At 51.6% G+C, this 22,522-nt stretch overlaps 1 protein-coding gene across 5 annotated transcripts in view; it reads right to left on the bottom strand.

Moving 5' to 3' along the window:
• LOC147709845 (ribonuclease inhibitor-like) overlaps positions 1-22,522 on the bottom strand; it is a 322,498-nt gene that overhangs the window by 217,509 nt on the left and 82,467 nt on the right. For all 5 annotated transcript variants that reach the window (XM_086928289.1, XM_086928290.1, XM_086928292.1 and 2 more), the window contains exon 5: positions 5,986-6,156. In XM_086928289.1, coding sequence (XP_086784415.1) covers positions 5,986-6,156 — 171 coding nt within the window. The remainder of the gene's footprint in view (positions 1-5,985; positions 6,157-22,522) is intronic.

Here is a 22,522-nt window from a genome sequence, read left to right as displayed (position 1 = left end):
GAGAGAAACCGCAGCAAGGGAGAAGAGAGAAACTGCAGCAAGGGAGAAGAGGGAAACTGCAGCAAGGGAGTAGAGAGAAACTACAGCAAGGGAGAAAAGAGAAACCACAGCAAGGGAGAAGACACAAACCGCAGCAAGGGAGAAGAGAGAAACTACAGCAAGGGAGCATAGAGAAACCGCAGCAAGGGAGAAGAGAGAAACCGCAGCAAGGGAGAAGAGACAAACCGCAGCAAGGGAGAAGAGACAAACCGCAGCAAGGGAGAAGAGACAAACCGCAGCAAGGGAGAAGAGACAAACCGCAGCAAGGGAGAAGAGAGAAACCACAGCAAGGGAGAAGAGACAAACCGCAGCAAGGGAGAAGAGACAAACCGCAGCAAGGGAGAAGAGAGAACCTGCAGCAAGGGAGAAGAGAGAAACCACAGCAAGAAAGAAGAGACAAACCGCAGCAAGAAAGAAGAGAGAAACTGAAGCAAGGGAGAAGAGAGAAACTGCAGCAAGGGAGAAGAGACAAACCGCAGCAAGGGAGAAGAGAGAAAACGCAGCAAGGGAGAAGAGAGAAAACGCAGCAAGGGAGAAGACACAAACCGCAGCAAGGGAGAAGAGAGAAACCACAGCAAGGGAGAAGAGACAAACCGCAGCAAGGGAGAAGAGAGAAACCACAGCAAGGTTTGAAGAGAGAAACTGAAGCAAGGGAGAAGAGAGAACCTGCAGCAAGGGAGCATCGAGAAACTGTAGCAAGGGAGAAGAGAGAAACTGCAGCAAGGGAGAAGAGAGAAGCCACAGCAAGGGAGAAAAGAGAAAGTGCAGCAACAGAAAGAGAGAAACTACAGCAAGGGAGAAGAGAGAAACCACAGCAAGGGAGAAAAGAGAAAGTGCAGCAAGGGAGAAGAGAGAAGCCACAGCAAGGGAGAAAAGAGAAAGTGCAGCAACAGAAAGAGAGAAACTACAGCAAGGGAGAAGAGAGAAGCCAGAGCAAGGGAGAAAAGAGAAAGTGCAGCAATGGAGAAGAGAGAAACTGCAGCAAGGGAGAAGAGAGAAGCCACAACAAGGGAGAAAAGAGAAAGTGCAGCAACAGAAAGAGAGAAACTACAGCAAGGGAGAAGAGAGAAACCACAGCAAGGGAGAAAAGAGAAAGTGCAGCAAGGGAGAAGAGAGAAGCCACAGCAAGGGAGAAAAGAGAAAGTGCAGCAACAGAAAGAGAGAAACTACAGCAAGGGAGAAGAGAGAAGCCACAGCAAGGGAGAAAAGAGAAAGTGCAGCAAGGGAGAAGAGAGAAACTGCAGCAAGGGAGAAGAGAGAAACTGGAGCAAGCCCAGTAATGGCATCCAAGGGGAGTGGATTCAACCAGGGAGGGGAACCAAAGGTGGAGAAGACTGCTAGAACCTCACGGACTCAAACCTCACAGACCTCACAAACCTCACAGACCTCACAAACCTTAAAAACCTAACAGACCTCACAAACCTCAAGGACATCACGAACATCAATAACCTCACAGACTTCATGGACCTCAAGAACCTCACAAACCTCAAGGACATCATGAACCTCAAAAACCTCACAAACCTTAAAAACCTTACGGACCTCACGAACCTCACAGACCTCACAAACCTCATGAACCTCAAGGACTTCACAGACCTCAAGGACTTCACAGACCTCAAGGACTTCACAAACCTTAAGGACTTCACAGACCTCAAGGACTTCACAAACCTTAAGGACACCATGAACCTCACAGACCTCACAAACCTCACCGACCTCACAGACCTCACAGACCTCATGAACCTCAAGGACTTCACAGACCTCAAGGACTTCACAGACCTCAAGGACTTCACAGACCTCAAGGACTTCACAGACCTCAAGGTCTTCACAGACCTCAAGGACTTCACAGACCTCAAGGACTTCACAGACCTCAAGGACTTCACAAACCTTAAGGACTTCACAGACCTCAAGGACTTCACAAACCTCAAGGACACCATGAACCTCACAGACCTCACAAACCTCACCGACCTCACAGACCTTAAAAACCTCACAGAGCTCACAAACCTCAAGGACATCACGAACATCAAGAACCTCAGAGACTTCATGGACCTCAAGAACCTCACAAACCTCAAGGACATCATGAACCTCACAGACCTCACAAACCTTAAAAACCTCACAGACCTCACGAACCTCACAGACCTCACAAAACTCAAGGACTTCACAGACCTCAAGGACTTCACAGACCTCAAGGACTTCACAAACCTCAAGGACTTTACAGACCTCAAGGACTTTACAGACCTCAAGGACTTCACAAACCTCAAGGACACCATGAACTCCACAGACCTCACAAACCTCACCGACCTCACAGACCTCAAGAACCTCATAGACATCATAGACCATATGTTATGTTAGTAGGAATTTGTTATAGCGCACATATCGCCCCGAAAGGGACATCTCGGGCTGAGATAGCAGAGAGTCAGGAGCTGCGATTTAAAACAGCCAAGTTTTAAGCATTTTCTTGAAGCCAGCAAAATGAGAACAAGTCCTAATGGCTGAGGGGAGTTTCTTCCAGTGGTACGGAGCCAAGTGAGAGAACGCCCGTCCTCCGTATTAAGATGTGCGGATGCGTTGAGGGCAGATAAGGAGATGATTTTTTTATCTAAGGTTTCTATTTTGGCAATAAGATATCAATTTGTCTGTAAATATTTGGGCCTCTTACCTGCCAGAGCATTGTGTGTCAAGCAGAGAAGTTTGAAAATTACCCTCTGTTTTATAGGGAGCCTATGACAGGCTCTAAGCACAGGGACGGAGGGGGTTCCCGGGGCCGTTTATTAACCAATTGGGTTGCTGTATTTTGAACCACCTGCAGCTTAGCATGGTGAGATGCATTTGATGCTACTACGAGCACATTTCCATAGTCAGGGCGGCTTATAATCAGGGCCTGGACGAGGGGTTTGCGTGAGTTCAGTGGCAGCCACTGGAAAATCCTCTTAAGGAGGCACATTGTCTCGAAACACATACCACATGTGGAGGTCACATGGTCCTTCCTCGATAGCTTGTTGTCAAAGAGGACGCCCAAGTTCCTCACCGTGCTTCTAGGAGTGGGGCAGGGCCAAGCTCCATCGTCAACCAATCCTCAGCCCAATAGAGATGAGCTTTTCCAAGGAGTAGTATCTCAGTCTTGTCTCCATTCAGTTGTAAACAATTTGAGGAGATCCAGGTGGCGAGGTCCCTCATACAGGAGATGAATCGCTGTTTAACATCCTCACTGTCCTCCTCGAGAGAGACGACGAGCTGGGCATCATCAGCATAGGAGAGTATCTCGAAGCCGTAGGATTTAACAAACCGAGCAAGGGGGGGGCGGACAAAATATTGAAAAGAGTTGGGTTTAAGGCAGAGCCCTGAGGAACTCCCTTGTTCAGGACCACCATCTTAGACAGAGGGATGGTTTGAGTTCTATCTTTCAGAAAGTCGATAAGCCAGTGTAAGGCAGGGCCGTGTGTGCCTATCTCCTGAAGGCGTTGAATTAGAATAGGGTGTGAGACAGTGTCAGATCCATGGACCTCACGGATCACATGGACCTTACGAAGCGTACAAACCTCACAGTCCTCACAAACCTCACGAACCTCAAGGACTTCATGAACTTCATGGTCCTCACAAACCTCAATAATCTATTAATTAATTCATTTATTCTTAGTGTGGGATACTCTTCTGAGTAGCTCTGAGCTTTATAAATCTCACTCATTCATTTGTTCATTCATTCAATCTTATAATAAGACTCATAATAAACTTAGATTTGGATGAATTAGTAGATATTTTTATCCTTCTATGTTCTGGGTCCCCTGGCCTATGAATGATAGCGGAGAGCTCACGAAAGTTGAAGCCACCCATGCCGATTCCCGCCTTGCATGTGGATTGGACCTGGTGACGAAGCGTGCCACGAATCATGGGCGAGGGCTCCAGATACAAAAATAATAATTCCTTCCCTACGGTGTCAAGCTGCTCTGCTGTTGACCACCCTTGGCCTCCCCTCACTCTAAAGTCTGGTAGAAAGAATTAGTCAAGAAGCTTCAACTGTCAGGGTCTTCTCCCTGTGGGACAAAGCCAGCACCAAGCACTCCTTCGCTGCTCCATCTGGAAATCCTGCGCCATCGAGACAACCGCGCTGATGCGCAGGACTCGCGACTGGCCTCAGTTACTTCACTCATCAACATTCCTCTGATACAGGGACTAGACTGGCTACTTTTCTTAATGTAAATTACACTTGTACATTGCTATGTATATCTTTCATTCCCTAACTATACATCCAGTTTCAGATATATTTCATATTTATGTTCCGCAGCACATACATCTTTACAGTTCCTTCATATTATGCTCAACATATGTTCAAAGTAGATCCACAGAGTTGCCACAGACAGTGTGTCAGTGGTAGCGTGTAAAATCAAAACATATCCACATAGGGCCGTATTTATGAAAAAATGACAACGCTGCACAACAAGTCCCCTTTCTGCCCGTGCTGCACCTCAAGGAAAGGGCAGGAATGCGCTGTATTTAAGGCAACATGGCGCATTCCTGTCCTTTCCCTGCGCTGGTGCCCTTTGGCAGCCTAGCGCCAACGCAGGCCCCCTTTCACCATGGTGCAAGGGTGCCTGCATTGCAGACAAGTTTACTTTTCTGCAGGAAGGGAAACCTTCCTGCACAAACCCCCTCTGAGAGGCATATGCCTCTTTCCTTGTGTGCTGCAGAATGCAAAACTCATAGAAAGAGGAAGAAACGAGGAGAAATACAATTTCTTTTACTTGTTCTGCCTCCTCTACAGAGAAGAATCTTTTTGGCACATTCCCCGGTTTACAAGCTCTTGTACATCGGGAATGCGTCAACATTTATGGGAGTTGTGTGGGAACCCCCCCCCCCCCCCCCCCCCCCCCACAATGCCCATGAAACGCCTTCTCAGGGCAGCGTACCGAAACGTAGAGATTTGCACTGCATCGCGTAACTCAAGATTTATGAAGCTACTCACAGACTCTCAACGTGGCCTTCCCTTGCGTCATGAATCTGGCTCAGAGCTTTGCATCGCGCATGCGCCACTTTGCATGGTGCAGGGCGATGCAAGCCTCTCATGAATACGCCCCATCATATTTGATAAACATACTGTTCTAACTCAATTCTAGTCCTGAACGTCTTTCCAGATGGGCGGCCGCTGCTCTTACTCTTCCATCGGGGGTGGTCCTCAGAATTGTGGTCAGTGCCTTAGTGTGGACAGACAGGCAGGTCATGTTCCCATGATGCACTGGGCCAGGGACAGACTAATTTGCATGTAGCCAGGTTCTGAGCTGGGATGGTGCAGTGAGCTAAAAAACGGTGATGGATCAAGCCCTGATCTGTTGACTGGGTAGGAGTGTTCTGCTTAATTCAGATACTCTGTCCATCACCACACCCTTTTCTGAATCGGACTGTTCCCATGAGGCACAGGGTCAGACTGATTTGCATATAGCCATGTCTGACCTGGGGTGGAAGAGTGGGCTAAAGAACGGTGATGGATTAAACTCAAATCTTTTGACTGGATGTGAGTGTTTGATTGGTTCAGATGCTCCGTCCATCACCACCCCCTTTTCTGAATCGGTCTGCTGGCCTCAGCCTCTCAGGGGTCTCGGTGCTCAGGACGTGTGATCAGTGTGTGCCAACCAGTGGCAGAGGTGGGAGGGATCTGAGGAGAACGACGTGCCCATCCTTTTTAAATTTGAGAATACCAGTTCCCCTACTTTGTGTCAAAAGACAGCCGTCCCTGGACGGTGGTACCAACACTTAAACTGCTCCAGCGGAGTGCACTGGAGGGAGTCTCCTGTGCTGTGAAACCGAGTGAGGGGCAGACAGCTGAACAAGTTACAAGTTGGGCTGCGGGTTGTGTGCCTGCAACGGGCAGTTATTAAATATTGCATTATGTTCAGTCTACATTGGAAGGGACAGAGGTCTGAAGGCTGAGACTCTGGGGGCTCAGACTCTGACACCTACCGGAGCTTCTGGAGGCCGCAGTCTGGATGTCTCAGCCCCTCAAAGAGGTGTCTCACTCGAGGGTCCTCCAGCTCGTTACTGGTCAGGTCCAGCTCCTCTAGAGACCTGTTTACGAGCAGCGCTGAGGCGATATCTTCACAGCAGGAGCCGGTGAGGGAGCAACGCATTAACCTGTAGGAGACACAACAGACCACACACATCACAACCTGTGACACTCACAACCTCCTCTCATTCACAACAGTCTGTTCTTCAACTCCAGATGCTGCCGGCAGCTTAGGCCTCCTGGAAGTCAGAACCACTCGCCCTCCTGAGGGAAAGAAGAAAGTGGGGTCTTCAGGGGACCCCTATTGATAGGGGAATCCTAACTGGTGTTGGGTGACTGGTCTCCCTCATGTCCTGTAAGTAACTAGAGATAGCTCTCCCTGTGAAGAGGCAGGTTGGAGGTCTCTATGAGCCGAAGACCTCCATGGGCAGCCACCCTTCCTGACCCCCCCCCGCCTGGTGGATGCTGCTTCTCCCCAGGCCAGTCAACCTTCCAGTTGGTACTGGTGCCAGCTATGGACGTCACTTAGGGGTTTTTAGGGGCTCCAGATTCTGCTTGTAGTTGACCCTTGCTATAACTGGTCTCAGAGGTAAGAGATCCACAAGCTTGGAACAAACAGGGCCATCTTTAACACCACTTCACTCACTGCCCGACCTCGAGACCCACAGCAACAAATGGCAAGATGTGGAGAGGATAACTGAGGAACTAAAGGTGGGAACACTGCTCTCACATCACTCTAGGAGCCCCACAAGGACCACCTGCGTGATACTGGCGTGTGTGGCAAGAGGTGGAGAGGATAGCTGAGGAACTAAAGGTGGGAACACTGCTCTCACATCACTCTAGGAGCCCCGCAAGGGCCACCTGCGTGATACTGGCATGTGTGGCAAGAGGTGGAGAGGATAGCTGAGGAACTAAAGGTGGGAACACTGCTCTCACATCACTCTAGGAGCCCCGCAAGGGCCACCTGCGTGATACTGGCATGTGTGGCAAGAGGTGGAGAGGATAGCTGAGGAACTAAAGGTGGGAACACTGCTCTCATATCACTCTAGGAGCCCCGCAAGGGCCACCTGTGTGATACTGGCATGTGTGGCAAGAGGTGGAGAGGATAGCTGAGGAACTAAAGGTGGGAACACTGCTCTCACATCACTCTAGGAGCCCCGCAAGGGCCACCTGCGTGATACTGGCATGTGTGGCAAGAGGTGGAGAGGATAGCTGAGGAACTAAAGGTGGGAACACTGCTCTCACATCACTCTAGGAGCCCCGCAAGGGCCACCTGCGTGATACTGGCATGTGTGGCAAGAGGTGGAGAGGATAGCTGAGGAACTAAAGGTGGGAACACTGCTCTCACATCACTCTAGGAGCCCCACAAGGGCCACCTTCGTGATACTGGCATGTGTGGCAAGAGGTGGAGAGGATAACCGAGGAACTAAAGGTGGGAACACTGCTCTCACATCACTCTAGGAGCCCCACAAGGGCCACCTGCGTGATACTGGCATGTGTGGCAAGAGGTGGAGAGGATAGCTGAGGAACTAAAGGTGGGAACACTGCTCTCACATCACTCTAGGAGCCCCACAAGGGCCACCTGCGTGATACTGGCATGTGTGGCAAGATGTGGAGAGGATAACTGAGGAACTAAAGGTGGGAACACTGCTCTCAAATCACTCTAGGAGCCCCGCAAGGGCCACCTGCGTGATACTGGCGTGTGTGGCAAGATGTGGAGAGGATAACTGAGGAACTAAAGGTGGGAACACTGCTCTCACATCACTCTAGGAGCCCTGCAAGAGCCACCTGCGTGATACTGGCGTGTGTGGCAAGAGGTGGAGAGGACAACTGAGGACCTAAAGGTGGGAACACTGCTCTCACATCACTCTAGGAGCCCCGCAAGGGCCACCTGCGTGATACTGGCATGTGTGGCAAGAGGTGGAGAGGATAGCTGAGGAACTAAAGGTGGGAACACTGCTCTCACATCACTCTAGGAGCCCCGCAAGGGCCACCTGCGTGATACTGGCATGTGTGGCAAGAGGTGGAGAGGATAGCTGAGGAACTAAAGGTGGGAACACTGCTCTCACATCACTCTAGGAGCCCCACAAGGGCCACCTTCGTGATACTGGCATGTGTGGCAAGAGGTGGAGAGGATAACCGAGGAACTAAAGGTGGGAACACTGCTCTCACATCACTCTAGGAGCCCCACAAGGGCCACCTGCGTGATACTGGCATGTGTGGCAAGAGGTGGAGAGGATAGCTGAGGAACTAAAGGTGGGAACACTGCTCTCACATCACTCTAGGAGCCCCACAAGGGCCACCTGCGTGATACTGGCATGTGTGGCAAGATGTGGAGAGGATAACTGAGGAACTAAAGGTGGGAACACTGCTCTCAAATCACTCTAGGAGCCCCGCAAGGGCCACCTGCGTGATACTGGCGTGTGTGGCAAGATGTGGAGAGGATAACTGAGGAACTAAAGGTGGGAACACTGCTCTCACATCACTCTAGGAGCCCTGCAAGAGCCACCTGCGTGATACTGGCGTGTGTGGCAAGAGGTGGAGAGGACAACTGAGGACCTAAAGGTGGGAACACTGCTCTCACATCACTCTAGGAGCCCCGCAAGGGCCACCTGCGTGATACTGGCATGTGTGGCAAGAGGTGGAGAGGATAACCAAGGAACTAAAGGTGGGAACACTGCTCTCACATCACTCTAGGAGCCCCACAAGGGCCACCTGCGTGATACTGGCATGTGTGGCAAGAGGTGGAGAGGATAGCCGAGGAACTAAAGGTGGGAACACTGCTCTCACATCACTCTAGGAGCCCCACAGGGCCACCTGCGTGATACTGGCATGTGTGGCAAGAGGTGGAGAGGATAGCTGAGGAACTAAAGGTGGGAACACTGCTCTCACATCACTCTAGGAGCCCCACAAGTGCCACCTGCGTGATACCGGCATGTGTGGCAAGATGTGGAGAGGATAGCCGAGGAACTAAAGGTGGGAACACTGCTCTCACGTCACTCTAGGAGCCCCGCAAGGGCCACCTGCGTGATACTGGCATGTGTGGCAAGAGGTGGAGAGGATAGCTGAGGAACTAAAGGTGGGAACACTGCTCTCACATCACTCTAGGAGCCCCACAAGGACCACCTGCGTGATACTGGCATGTGTGGCAAGAGGTGGAGAGGATAGCTGAGGAACTAAAGGTGGGAACACTGCTCTCACATCACTCTAGGAGCCCAAGGGCCACCTGCGTGATACTGGCGTGTGTGGCAAGAGGTGGAGAGGATAGCTGAGGAACTAAAGGTGAAAACACTGCTCTCACATCACTCTAGGAGCCCCACAAGGGCCACCTGTGTGATACTGGCATGTGTGGCAAGAGGTGGAGAGGATAGCTGAGGAACTAAAGGTGGGAACACTGCTCTCACATCACTCTAGGAGCCCCGCAAGGGCCACCTGCGTGATACTGGCATGTGTGGCAAGAGGTGGAGAGGATAGCTGAGGAACTAAAGGTGGGAACACTGCTCTCACATCACTCTAGGAGCCCCACAAGGACCACCTGCGTGATACTGGCATGTGTGGCAAGAGGTGGAGAGGATAGCTGAGGAACTAAAGGTGGGAACACTGCTCTCACATCACTCTAGGAGCCCAAGGGCCACCTGCGTGATACTGGCGTGTGTGGCAAGAGGTGGAGAGGATAGCTGAGGAACTAAAGGTGAAAACACTGCTCTCACATCACTCTAGGAGCCCCACAAGGGCCACCTGTGTGATACTGGCATGTGTGGCAAGAGGTGGAGAGGATAGCTGAGGAACTAAAGGTGGGAACACTGCTCTCACATCACTCTAGGAGCCCCGCAAGGGCCACCTGCGTGATACTGGCATGTGTGGCAAGAGGTGGAGAGGATAGCTGAGGAACTAAAGGTGGGAACACTGCTCTCACATCACTCTAGGAGCCCCGCAAGGGCCACCTGCGTGATACTGGAATGTGTGGCAAGAGGTGGAGAGGATAGCTGAGGAACTAAAGGTGAGAACACTGCTCTCACATCACTCTAGGAGCCCCACAAGGGCCACCTGCGTGATACTGGCATGTGTGGCTAGAGGTGGAGAGGATAGCTGAGGAACTAAAGGTGGGAACACTGCTCTCACATCACTCTAGGAACCCCACAAGGGCCACCTGCGTGATACTGGCGTGTGTGGCAAGAGGTGGAGAGGATAGCTGAGGAACTAAAGGTGAAAACACTGCTCTCACATCACTCTAGGAGCCCCACAAGGGCCACCTGCGTGATACTGGCGTGTGTGGCAAGAGGTGGAGAGGATAGCTGAGGAACTAAAGGTGGGAACACTGCTCTCACATCACTCTAGGAGCCCCACAAGGGCCACCTGCGTGATACTGGCGTGTGTGGCAAGAGGTGGAGAGGATAGCTGAGGAACTAAAGGTGGGAACACTGCTCTCACATCACTCTAGGAGCCGAAGGGCCACCTGCGTGATACTGGCGTGTGTGGCAAGAGGTGGAGAGGATAGCTGAGGAACTAAAGGTGAAAACACTGCTCTCACATCACTCTAGGAGCCCCACAAGGGCCACCTGCGTGATACTGGCATGTGTGGCAAGAGGTGGAGAGGATAGCTGAGGAACTAAAGGTGGGAACACTGCTCTCACATCACTCTAGGAGCCCCGCAAGGGCCACCTGCGTGATACTGGCATGTGTGGCAAGAGGTGGAGAGGATAGCTGAGGAACTAAAGGTGGGAACACTGCTCTCACATCACTCTAGGAGCCCCGCAAGGGCCACCTGCGTGATACTGGAATGTGTGGCAAGAGGTGGAGAGGATAGCTGAGGAACTAAAGGTGAGAACACTGCTCTCACATCACTCTAGGAGCCCCACAAGGGCCACCTGCGTGATACTGGCATGTGTGGCTAGAGGTGGAGAGGATAGCTGAGGAACTAAAGGTGGGAACACTGCTCTCACATCACTCTAGGAACCCCACAAGGGCCACCTGCGTGATACTGGCGTGTGTGGCAAGAGGTGGAGAGGATAGCTGAGGAACTAAAGGTGAAAACACTGCTCTCACATCACTCTAGGAGCCCCACAAGGGCCACCTGCGTGATACTGGCGTGTGTGGCAAGAGGTGGAGAGGATAGCTGAGGAACTAAAGGTGGGAACACTGCTCTCACATCACTCTAGGAGCCCCACAAGGGCCACCTGCGTGATACTGGCATGTGTGGCAAGAGGTGGAGAGGATAGCTGAGGAACTAAAAGTGGGAACACTGCTCTCATATCACTCTAGGAGCCCCGCAAGGGCCACCTGTGTGATACTGGCATGTGTGGCAAGAGGTGGAGAGGATAGCTGAGGAACTAAAGGTGGGAACACTGCTCTCACATCACTCTAGGAGCCCCGCAAGGGCCACCTGCGTGATACTGGCATGTGTGGCAAGAGGTGGAGAGGATAGCTGAGGAACTAAAGGTGGGAACACTGCTCTCACATCACTCTAGGAACCCCGCAAGGGCCACCTGCGTGATACTGGCATGTGTGGCAAGAGGTGGAGAGGATAGCTGAGGAACTAAAGGTGGGAACACTGCTCTCACATCACTCTAGGAGCCCCACAAGGGCCACCTGCGTGATACTGGCATGTGTGGCAAGAGGTGGAGAGGATAACCAAGGAACTAAAGGTGGGAACACTGCTCTCACATCACTCTAGGAGCCCCACAAGGGCCACCTGCGTGATACTGGCATGTGTGGCAAGAGGTGGAGAGGATAGCTGAGGAACTAAAGGTGGGAACACTGCTCTCACATCACTCTAGGAGCCCCACAAGGGCCACCTGCGTGATACTGGCATGTGTGGCAAGAGGTGGAGAGGATAACTGAGGAACTAAAGGTGGGAACACTGCTCTCACATCACTCTAGGAGCCCCACAAGGGCCACCTGCGTGATACTGGCATGTGTGGCAAGATGTGGAGAGGATAACTGAGGAACTAAAGGTGGGAACACTGCTCTCACATCACTCTAGGAGCCCTGCAAGAGCCACCTGCGTGATACTGGCGTGTGTGGCAAGAGGTGGAGAGGACAACTGAGGACCTAAAGGTGGGAACACTGCTCTCACATCACTCTAGGAGCCCCGCAAGGGCCACCTGCGTGATACTGGCATGTGTGGCAAGAGGTGGAGAGGATAACCAAGGAACTAAAGGTGGGAACACTGCTCTCACATCACTCTAGGAGCCCCACAAGGGCCACCTGCGTGATACTGGCATGTGTGGCAAGAGGTGGAGAGGATAGCCGAGGAACTAAAGGTGGGAACACTGCTCTCACATCACTCTAGGAGCCCCACAGGGCCACCTGCGTGATACTGGCATGTGTGGCAAGAGGTGGAGAGGATAGCTGAGGAACTAAAGGTGGGAACACTGCTCTCACATCACTCTAGGAGCCCCACAAGTGCCACCTGCGTGATACCGGCATGTGTGGCAAGATGTGGAGAGGATAGCCGAGGAGATAAAGGTGGGAACACTGCTCTCACATCACTCTAGGAGCCCCGCAAGGGCCACCTGCGTGATACTGGCGTGTGTGGCAAGAGGTGGAGAGGATAACTGAGGAACTAAAGGTGGGAACACTGCTCTCACGTCACTCTAGGAGCCCCGCAAGGGCCACCTGCGTGATACTGGCATGTGTGGCAAGAGGTGGAGAGGATAACTGAGGAACTAAAGGTGGGAACACTGCTCTCACATCACTCTAGGAGCCCCGCAAGGGCCACCTGCGTGATACTGGCATGTGTGGCAAGAGGTGGAGAGGATAGCTGAGGAACTAAAGGTGGGAACACTGCTCTCACATCACTCTAGGAGCCCCACAAGGACCACCTGCGTGATACTGGCATGTGTGGCAAGAGGTGGAGAGGATAGCTGAGGAACTAAAGGTGGGAACACTGCTCTCACATCACTCTAGGAGCCCAAGGGCCACCTGCGTGATACTGGCGTGTGTGGCAAGAGGTGGAGAGGATAGCTGAGGAACTAAAGGTGGGAACACTGCTCTCACATCACTCTAGGAGCCCCGCAAGGGCCACCTGCGTGATACTGGAATGTGTGGCAAGAGGTGGAGAGGATAGCTGAGGAACTAAAGGTGAGAACACTGCTCTCACATCACTCTAGGAGCCCCACAAGGGCCACCTGCGTGATACTGGCATGTGTGGCTAGAGGTGGAGAGGATAGCTGAGGAACTAAAGGTGGGAACACTGCTCTCACATCACTCTAGGAACCCCACAAGGGCCACCTGCGTGATACTGGCGTGTGTGGCAAGAGGTGGAGAGGATAGCTGAGGAACTAAAGGTGAAAACACTGCTCTCACATCACTCTAGGAGCCCCACAAGGGCCACCTGCGTGATACTGGCGTGTGTGGCAAGAGGTGGAGAGGATAGCTGAGGAACTAAAGGTGGGAACACTGCTCTCACATCACTCTAGGAGCCCCACAAGGGCCACCTGCGTGATACTGGCATGTGTGGCAAGAGGTGGAGAGGATAGCTGAGGAACTAAAAGTGGGAACACTGCTCTCACATCACTCTAGGAGCCCCACAAGGGCCACCTGCGTGATACTGGCATGTGTGGCAAGAGGTGGAGAGGATAACTGAGGAACTAAAGGTGGGAACACTGCTCTCACATCACTCTAGGAGCCCCACAAGGGCCACCTGCGTGATACTGGCATGTGTGGCAAGAGGTGGAGAGGATAGCTGAGGAACTAAAGGTGGGAACACTGCTCTCACATCACTCTAGGAGCCCCACAAGGGCCACCTGCGTGATACTGGCATGTGTGGCAAGAGGTGGAGAGGATAGCTGAGGAACTAAAGGTGGGAACACTGCTCTCACATCACTCTAGGAGCCCCACAAGGGCCACCTGCGTGATACTGGCATGTGTGGCAAGAGGTGGAGAGGATAGCTGAGAACCTAAAGGTGGGAACACTGCTCTCACATCACTCTAGGAGCCCCACAAGGGCCACCTGCGTGATACTGGCATGTGTGGCAAGAGGTGGAGAGGATAGCTGAGGAACTAAAGGTGGGAACACTGCTCTCACATCACTCTAAGAGCCCCACAAGGGCCACCTGCGTGATACTGGCATGTGTGGCAAGAGGTGGAGAGGATAGCCGAGGAACTAAAGGTGAGAACACTGCTCTCACATCACTCTAGGAGCCCCACAAGGACCACCTGCGTGATACTGGCATGTGTGGCAAGAGGTGGAGAGGATAGCCGAGGAACTAAAGGTGAGAACACTGCTCTCACATCACTCTAGGAGCCCCGCAAGGGCCACCTGCGTGATACTGGCATGTGTGGCAAGAGGTGGAGAGGATAGCCGAGGAACTAAAGGTGAGAACACTGCTCTCACATCACTCTAGGAGCCCCACGAGGGCCACCTGCGTGATACTGGCATGTGTGGCAAGAGGTGGAGAGGATAACCGAGGAACTAAAGGTGGGAACACTGCTCTCACATCACTCTAGGAGCCCCACAAGGGCCACCTGCGTGATACTGGCATGTGTGGCAAGAGGTGGAGAGGATAGCCGAGGAACTAAAGGTGAGAACACTGCTCTCACATCACTCTAGGAGCCCCACAAGGACCACCTGCGTGATACTGGCATGTGTGGCAAGAGGTGGAGAGGATAGCCGAGGAACTAAAGGTGAGAACACTGCTCTCACATTACTCTAGGAGCCCCGCAAGGGCCACCTGCGTGATACTGGCATGTGTGGCAAGAGGTGGAGAGGATAGCCGAGGAACTAAAGGTGAGAACACTGCTCTCACATCACTCTAGGAGCCCCACAAGGGCCACCTGCGTGATACTGGCATGTGTGGCAAGAGGTGGAGAGGATAACCGAGGAACTAAAGGTGGGAACACTGCTCTCACATCACTCTAGGAGCCCCGCAAGGGCCACCTGCGTTATACTGGCATGTGTGGCAAGAGGTGGAGAGGATAGCTGAGGAACTAAAGGTGAGAACACTGCTCTCACATCACTCTAGGAGCCCCACAAGGGCCACCTGCGTGATACTGGCATGTGTGGCAAGAGGTGGAGAGGATAGCTGAGGAACTAAAGGTGGGAACACTGCTCTCACATCACTCTAGGAGCCCCACAAGGGCCACCTGCGTGATACTGGCATGTGTGGCAAGAGGTGGAGAGGATAGCCGAGGAACTAAAGGTGAAAACACTGCTCTCACATCACTCTAGGAGCCCCACAAGGGCCACCTGCGTGATACTGGCGTGTGTGGCAAGAGGTGGAGAGGATAGCTGAGGAACTAAAGGTGAAAACACTGCTCTCACATCACTCTAGGAGCCCCACAAGGGCCACCTGCGTGATACTGGCATGTGTGGCAAGAGGTGGAGAGGATAACTGAGGAACTAAAGGTGGGAACACTGCTCTCACATCAGTCTAGGAGCCCCACAAGGGCCACCTGCGTGATACTGGCATGTGTGGCAAGAGGTGGAGAGGATAGCTGAGGAACTAAAGGTGGGAACACTGCTCTCACATCACTCTAGGAGCCCCACAAGGGCCACCTGCGTGATACTGGAATGTGTGGCAAGAGGTGGTTGAAGCCCCAAAAAACATATTTTCTTTTTTACAATAACATTCTGGGCCCACCCACTAGAAGGCAGGATGTTGTACAGCAAGTGAAACTAGGATAGGTCAGTGCTGTCAAAGCATGGTTCTGGTACCAGAGTACTTTCATCTGCACCTCCGATGCCCATACACAGCGATTGGGAGAGTGCGTGATGACATCCATTTCAAAGTTGTTAAGCTTTAAAATTGCATGAACGAGTTTCTTCCATGCAAGTTTCTCTTCGGTGTTTTACCTTTTCTTTCAAATATTTGGAATAGGATTCATTTCACGGTGTTGTTTTCTTGTACTGAATAAAATGTATTTGTCGTTGTGCCTTTGGAGGAAGCCGTGTTGAAATGCTCTTGTATTTTGCAATATACAAGGCTGTTGCTGCTTAAGCCACAACTGAATTTCCTACTTTTTATATGGCTTATTGTTTAGTTTGCTTCAATAATGTAATGTAATTTCCATTGTTTGTAGGGTAACAGTATTTAACATTTATTCATGTTTACGCATTTCCTTAAGTAACGTACTTTAAGTAGCACATTTTCTACAATGTTCATTGCTTTAAGTCATGTCTCTTTGTTAGTACAGCCCCAGATACCACTTCACGCCACGGGGAGTGTGTTGTTTCTCACTTCTCTGAAACTATCAAACGTGCCCTTTCTAGGATGTGCGCCAGGCCTTTCGTGATCTCTAAGAAGTCAGATTCTATGATAGTCTGCTTTTTTGATTTATGCTTCAAGGCTTTTCTGTTGTACAAGTGCACACATGTAAGTGAGGAGGCTGCTTAGGCATTGAAGGGTATTCCCGTCCAGGGTATATGTGCTTATACCCATGGATTGGTGAGGTAGAACAGTTCATTTGAGGCTTTGACAGGGCTCTGTGCTGCTGGGTGTTAGATTTGGGGGTCTCTAGTTGGCACAGGTAGGTACTTGAGACAAATAGGAACCCTTGCCTCTAGTCAGGGTAAGGGGGTACACTCCTAAAATAACCCCTGCTCACCCCCTTGGTAGCTCGCCACAAGCAGAAAGGCTTATCTCAGTGGCAGTGTGTAAAGGATTTGTGACCACATACAGTAACCCAGTGTTAGAATTGGGGGTCTCTAGTTGGCATAGGTAGGTACTTGTGACAAATAGGGACCCTCTCCTCTAGTCAGGATAAGGGGATTACACTCCTAAAATAACCCCTGCTCACCTCCTTGGTAGATTGGCACGGGCAGCAAGGCTTTATCTCAGAGGTGTTTGTAAGTTAAGCATTTGTGACCACATACAGTAACCCAGTGACAACACTACAAATGGAACCACACAAGGTAGTATATCAAAAATAAGTATATTTTATATAAGACCAATAAACGACAATAAGAATCCACAGTACTATTAGATTTCAATAGTTCTGGTTGAAAAGGCTTAATTCAAAGTTCTGTTCTCAATAGCCTTGTCTGGCTACAGTGTTGCTGAAAGAACACAGAGTCTAAGAAATCCAGCGGACCGCGGCGGTCCGGGCCCACTCAAATGTCGACAAACTCAGACGCTGTACCTTTTACTTGATGCAGCCGGCACGGACGTGGGAGCCGATTCCTGTGTTCGTCGAGGTGCAGAAAAGAACGCGCTGCAGGACGAGTTGTCCCTCGATGCAGTGCAGGCAGCGGCCCGTTGACGGAGTCAGTGGATCCAAAGTGTGCCTTGCAGGGTGAGACGGTGCTTCATTGCGGTGCTTCCAGCTTGCGGTGCGGCGACTGAGCCGGAGTTCGGAAGCTGACGTTGATCAGTCCAGACAGCTGTGCGAGTCAGGCAGTGCGTCGCGAAGCGTGCAAGGCGGTTGACCAACTCCGGTGCGTCACAGGACTCAGAGTCAGCAACAGTGACCGCGTCGATCAGACCAGTACGAATCGGTGTAGTGAGGCGTTGCACGTCCTTGTGTCCTTCTAGTCGTGGTGCAGGCAACGGCTCGGTGACGGCGTAAAGACAGAGTCAGTGAGCTCAGAGCTTGCGTTGTTCGAGGCAGACGTTGCTTGAGGCAGTGCCTACAGGACACCGGGCCGGTCGTGAGAATCGGTCACAGCTCATTGCCTCTGTAGCCACTAAAACAGCGTTTCCAGCAGAAATTCACAAAGGCTGGTGAAGTCCACTGGTCCCGGGGCTTCGGTCCCGGGGCAAGCTCTCTTCCAAGCCCTTGGAGATTTTTTGCACAAGTTGAAAGTAAAGTCCACAAAGTTCTTTCTCCTCTCTTTGGCAGTCAGTCTGTCAGGCTCCACCGGTCGATCCTCAGGATGGTGCAGATGTAGTTTAAGAAGCCCACCTCTAGATTGCCCCAAATCTGGCTCGTGTTACAACACAGACTTAGAGGGAATCAAGCGAGGGGCGCGGGAAGGGAAGGGGACAGCGGGGAGGGAGATCTTGTGGGAGACAAAAGAATAACACCAAGGTAAGTACAGTTCAACGATATGTTTTACACAACAGGCACCTAGATTTCATACCCTATCTTCTCCCCTCACCTGAAAAGAAAAATACTTGAAGCTCCAACCATAGAAGAGAGGAAAGGGCAGTAGAGAGGCCGCTACACACACTAAACGAGCAACACACAACAGTCAAAGAATACTATGTTACCCTAACAGCTTAGTATTTCTGTCACTCTTCAAGAGAACTATAACGAATGAACACATACCATAATGGCTGTGGTGCGAAGCTTAACCTCAACACTTCATGTGTACTGACCCCCTCATTCTCTCTCCTGTAAGAACAAAACAAAGGAATTCTGAAATCTTGTATCCCAAGAACCACTATATAATTCTCATAGCAGGAACACTCCAGTTGTAATCACATCAGCATGAAGAGCTTGTATTAACTGAAGTCACAGTTCGTCTGAATATGAGAAAAACAAATAGAATGGCCAAATCCCAGTGTGAATTGTTTTCACTGGAACACCTCGTACAGCAAATGCCTCTTTGCTATACGGAAAGCAATTCAGCCTCCCTGCACGAGATCTAGAGTCTTATCTCCTCCAACAGAGACGCTTCAAAAACACACAGAGTCCTGACCCGGTTCCACTCTGCAATGAGACCTTAGGAAACTAGGTCTCCTCCAACAGAGGATGTGGTCTGGACTCGGAAGAACAACAAGTCGGGCAATTCCACTCTTCCGAACCTCAGAGCGGACCCGATTCACCGAGTCAAAGAACTCAATAGAATGCGGTATCAGGGTTGGTGCAGGTGCACCCTTACCGCCTTTAAACCAATTCCGAACAGAGCCGCTAGCCAGGGACCGCCAGCATCCAGGTTCCAAGGAAAAATCATCGGCAAACTCTCCTCTGGGCGCCGCCATGATAACGCGGCTGCGGAGGTGACGGCACACGCATTGTGTGCCCCGCAGGAGTCTGGGTAGTGTAGTTCCGCCTTCTTCCGCATACACCGGCATACAGTGACTGCCGGAGATCGAGTAGGATTATGACACAGTCAACCACTGCAGGCCAATCCCCCAAGCAGCACTTCAGCTTGGGAATAGTCTCTCCTCAGGTTCCTCATCTCAGCATAGGTTTTGTCTTGTAAGTCCAGAAGTGATCTAATTTCATGGGATCAGGGTCCCAATATTTATACCCCAAAATACTTTGTTCACTGAGGGAGAGAGGCCTGTGCCCAGTCCAAACCAGTTCTAAAGCACTTTGTTTATCAGTCTTCTCCTTTCCTTTCGCAGTGCAGGGCAGAACCACCAGATGCCCCACAGGAAGTGGAACCAGCATTGTGGAAGGCAAGTACGGTCCTGGAGCACTTTGTTGACATTCTTCCTTCTCTTCTTTCAGTGTGCAGGGCAGAGACATCAGACGCACCACAGGGGATGGAGCCAGCATTGTAGAGGGAAGGCCCAGCCCTATCAGGTCCCAGTTGCAACTCCTCCCTCCTATCTAGATGCAGATCTCTCTATTCACCACCGGGCTGCCCTAGCCTGTCTCCTGGAATCCCCCAGCCCTGTCACTCACAAACCCAGACAAAGAAATACACATCCTAGCAGAGGCAGGCTTGAAAGGATAGGCAAGCAAATACCTACTTTCTAAAAGTGGTATTTGCAAACACAGATTATTAAAATAAACTTCACTAAAAGATGTATTATATTATTCTGAATCCATGCATACTAAACTAGAATTTCTACCATGTTGCCTGAGTCGGTTAGGATTATAAAATGTAATAATTCTAACAGCCCATTCTGGCCTAGGGAGAACAGGTAGCCTTGCAATAGTGAAAAACAAAAATGGCTGTAATTCACTATTAGGACATGCCACACACATCAGGGCTTGTCCTACCTTATACTTACAATGCACCCGGCCCTTGGGCCTACCATAGGGGTGACTCATATGAAGAAAAGGGAAGGTTTAGGGACTGGCAAGTGGTTGCAATTGCCCAGTCAGCATGACAGTACCAGACTGCACGCAGGCTCTGCAATGGCAGACCTTAGACACATTTTAAAAGGCCGCTTCTGTGGGTGGCACAACCAGTGCTGCAAGCCCACTAGCAGCATTTGGATTTACACGCCCTGGGCACACTCAGTGCACTGTAAGAGGGTCTGACAAGTAACCCAAACATCCAATCATGGAACCACTTATCAATACATCAATTTACAGTAGGGAGCACTTGCACTGTGGCACTGGACAGCAGTGGCACAGTGCCCAAAGCATCTAACACCAGCATAAATAAATGAGGCAACAGCAAAAATGGAAGGGAGACCCACGCCAATGGTGCCAGGTCTAACACCCAGTGACAACACTACAGATGGACACCTCACAAGGTTTTATATAAAAAAGAAGTATACTTTATATAGATTTTTCACAAGACCATAAACAACAAAAATACACAGTACTATTACTTTAAGATGGTAGTTTTAGCTTAGTTCAGCTCAGTTCTTAAGATGTGACACTTTGCGTCAATGTACCTTACGATGCGTTGCGCTTCCACGACAAGCAATGTTGAAGCAATGGGAATGCGGCAAAGTTCAAGTGCATAGAAATGAAGACGTGAAGATCTTCCAGATGCGGCACGCTTCTCCGGGGATGCGAGAAGTTCTCGGTTCGATGCGTGGGTTGCAGCATCGACAGTCTTGCTCAGAAGTGCGACGGCAACAGCTTCAGCTGCGACACTCTTCTCCCACGATTGCGTGAAGCTTCTGCACGATGCGGCAACTACAGTGGCGACATCATTGTTCAGAAATGCGACGGCAGCAGCTCCGACGGTGGCGCGTTTCTCGGAGGATGCAAGGCGCTTTCCTCGATGTGGTGCAATGCGACAGTTCCAGCGGTGATACCCTTGTTCAGAAGTGCGACTGCAGGCAACAGCGATGGCGACACTCTTCTTCCTCGTTGCGAGACTCCTCTCTCGATGCGATGCGGTGCAGTGAGACATCTACAGCACCGACATCCACGATGCGACGGCAGCAGCAGCGACGGCAACACGATTCCTCTTCATTGCGAGACGCTTCTCTCGATGCGGTGCAGTGCGACAACTCTAGCGGCGACACAATTGTTCTGAAGTGCGACGGCAGCAGCAGCGACAGCGAAACGCTTTGGCTTAGTTTAGTCGCGCTTCCAGCTCCTTGTGACACTCAGTTCCTCAGAAGGCCCAAAACAGCAGCAGGCACTTCCACAAGAACTCTGGGGAGCTAGGGGTGAAGTCTGCTGTGCCTGAGACTTCAGCAGGAGGCAAGCTCTTTTCCAAGCCCTTGGAGATCCTTCACAAGTTGAAAGCAAAGTACACAAAGTTCCTTTCTCCTTCCTTTGGCAGTAAGGAAACCACTGCAGGCCAATCTCCCAAGCAGCACTTCAGCTTGGGAATAGTCTCTCCTCAGTTTCTTCAGGTTCCTCTCCTTAGTAAAGGTTTCTTCTTATAGTCCAAAAGTGATCTAATTTCTTGGGATCAGGGTCCCAATATTTATACCCCAAAATCCTTTGTTCTCTGAGGTGAGGGGGGGCCTGTGGTTCTGAAAAGTTTGGACCCTGCTATATAATATGCAGAAGCCCAACACCCGTGTCAGAAAATATCATCATGCCATGCCGAATTTGGTATCGGCAGACCGGTAATGATCAGGTCATTATGCCTGTGCATTTGCGTCACGATTGAGTGACGCGAACACCCCTAAATCGCACTTCCTGTGTTGAACCCTCGGGTTCCATTTTGTGAGCGGCATCCATCTTGTGGGTTGCCCTTACATAGTCAATTGATCCAAGCCGAATTTGATCTGAAAGGACACGTCCACCTCAGCTGACTTCCCCATGACCTGACCGAGCTGCCTCCACTGCCTCCGGCCAAACCTGTTCGGGCGGCTCCTAGCCCAGTGGCCGAGTAAGATAGCATCAAGGCACAACATGTCTGTTGGACAGGCCTCGTGAAAGGGTCGCTCCCTCCCCGCATGATAAGGCCCGAACGCCGGCTCTCCCGGTGTCCCCAGAAGAACCACCCCGGCAACCCACAGAAGCAACCCGCAACCCGTCCCCAACGGGACGCCTGCTCCCGAACATCCCAGCATCGGCTGTCCCGGGCCCCCGTCAGCACCATTGCCCCGGCCCAGCCGCCATCTTGGACACTGCACCACGAGGCTACGTGGCCTCAGCTCGACCCCAACCCTGGGCCTGGCCAGGCCCCGACATCGAGGCACCACCATCCACCCAGGAGGTGAAGAGACCACTTGGCAGGTCAATGGGAGAGAGGAGTGTCGATGGCTCTCCCCCGCCAGGTGCCGATCGCCCCCGGTCTCCCCGGGCGCTGGCTCCACCCCCCTGCTGGGTGTCTGGACTCCCTCATCCCGGACCTCCCGACCTCCAAGCGCGAGGGTCCGGACATCAAAGGAGGCCAGACCTATAACTGGGGCAGCTCCAGAGCAGGAAGGCAGTTGTATCCTGGAGTCGAGAGACACCTTGAAGAACTCATCCCTGACGGACTGCTGGCGCTGCCGCAGCCTTGCCTTGTGA

Source organism: Lissotriton vulgaris, chromosome 6 (assembly GCF_964263255.1).
Source record: "Lissotriton vulgaris chromosome 6, aLisVul1.2, whole genome shotgun sequence".
Taxonomy (NCBI): Eukaryota; Metazoa; Chordata; class Amphibia; order Caudata; family Salamandridae; genus Lissotriton; species Lissotriton vulgaris.
Note: the sequence above shows the minus strand (reverse complement) of the source record. Positions and strands in the feature narration are given on the sequence as shown.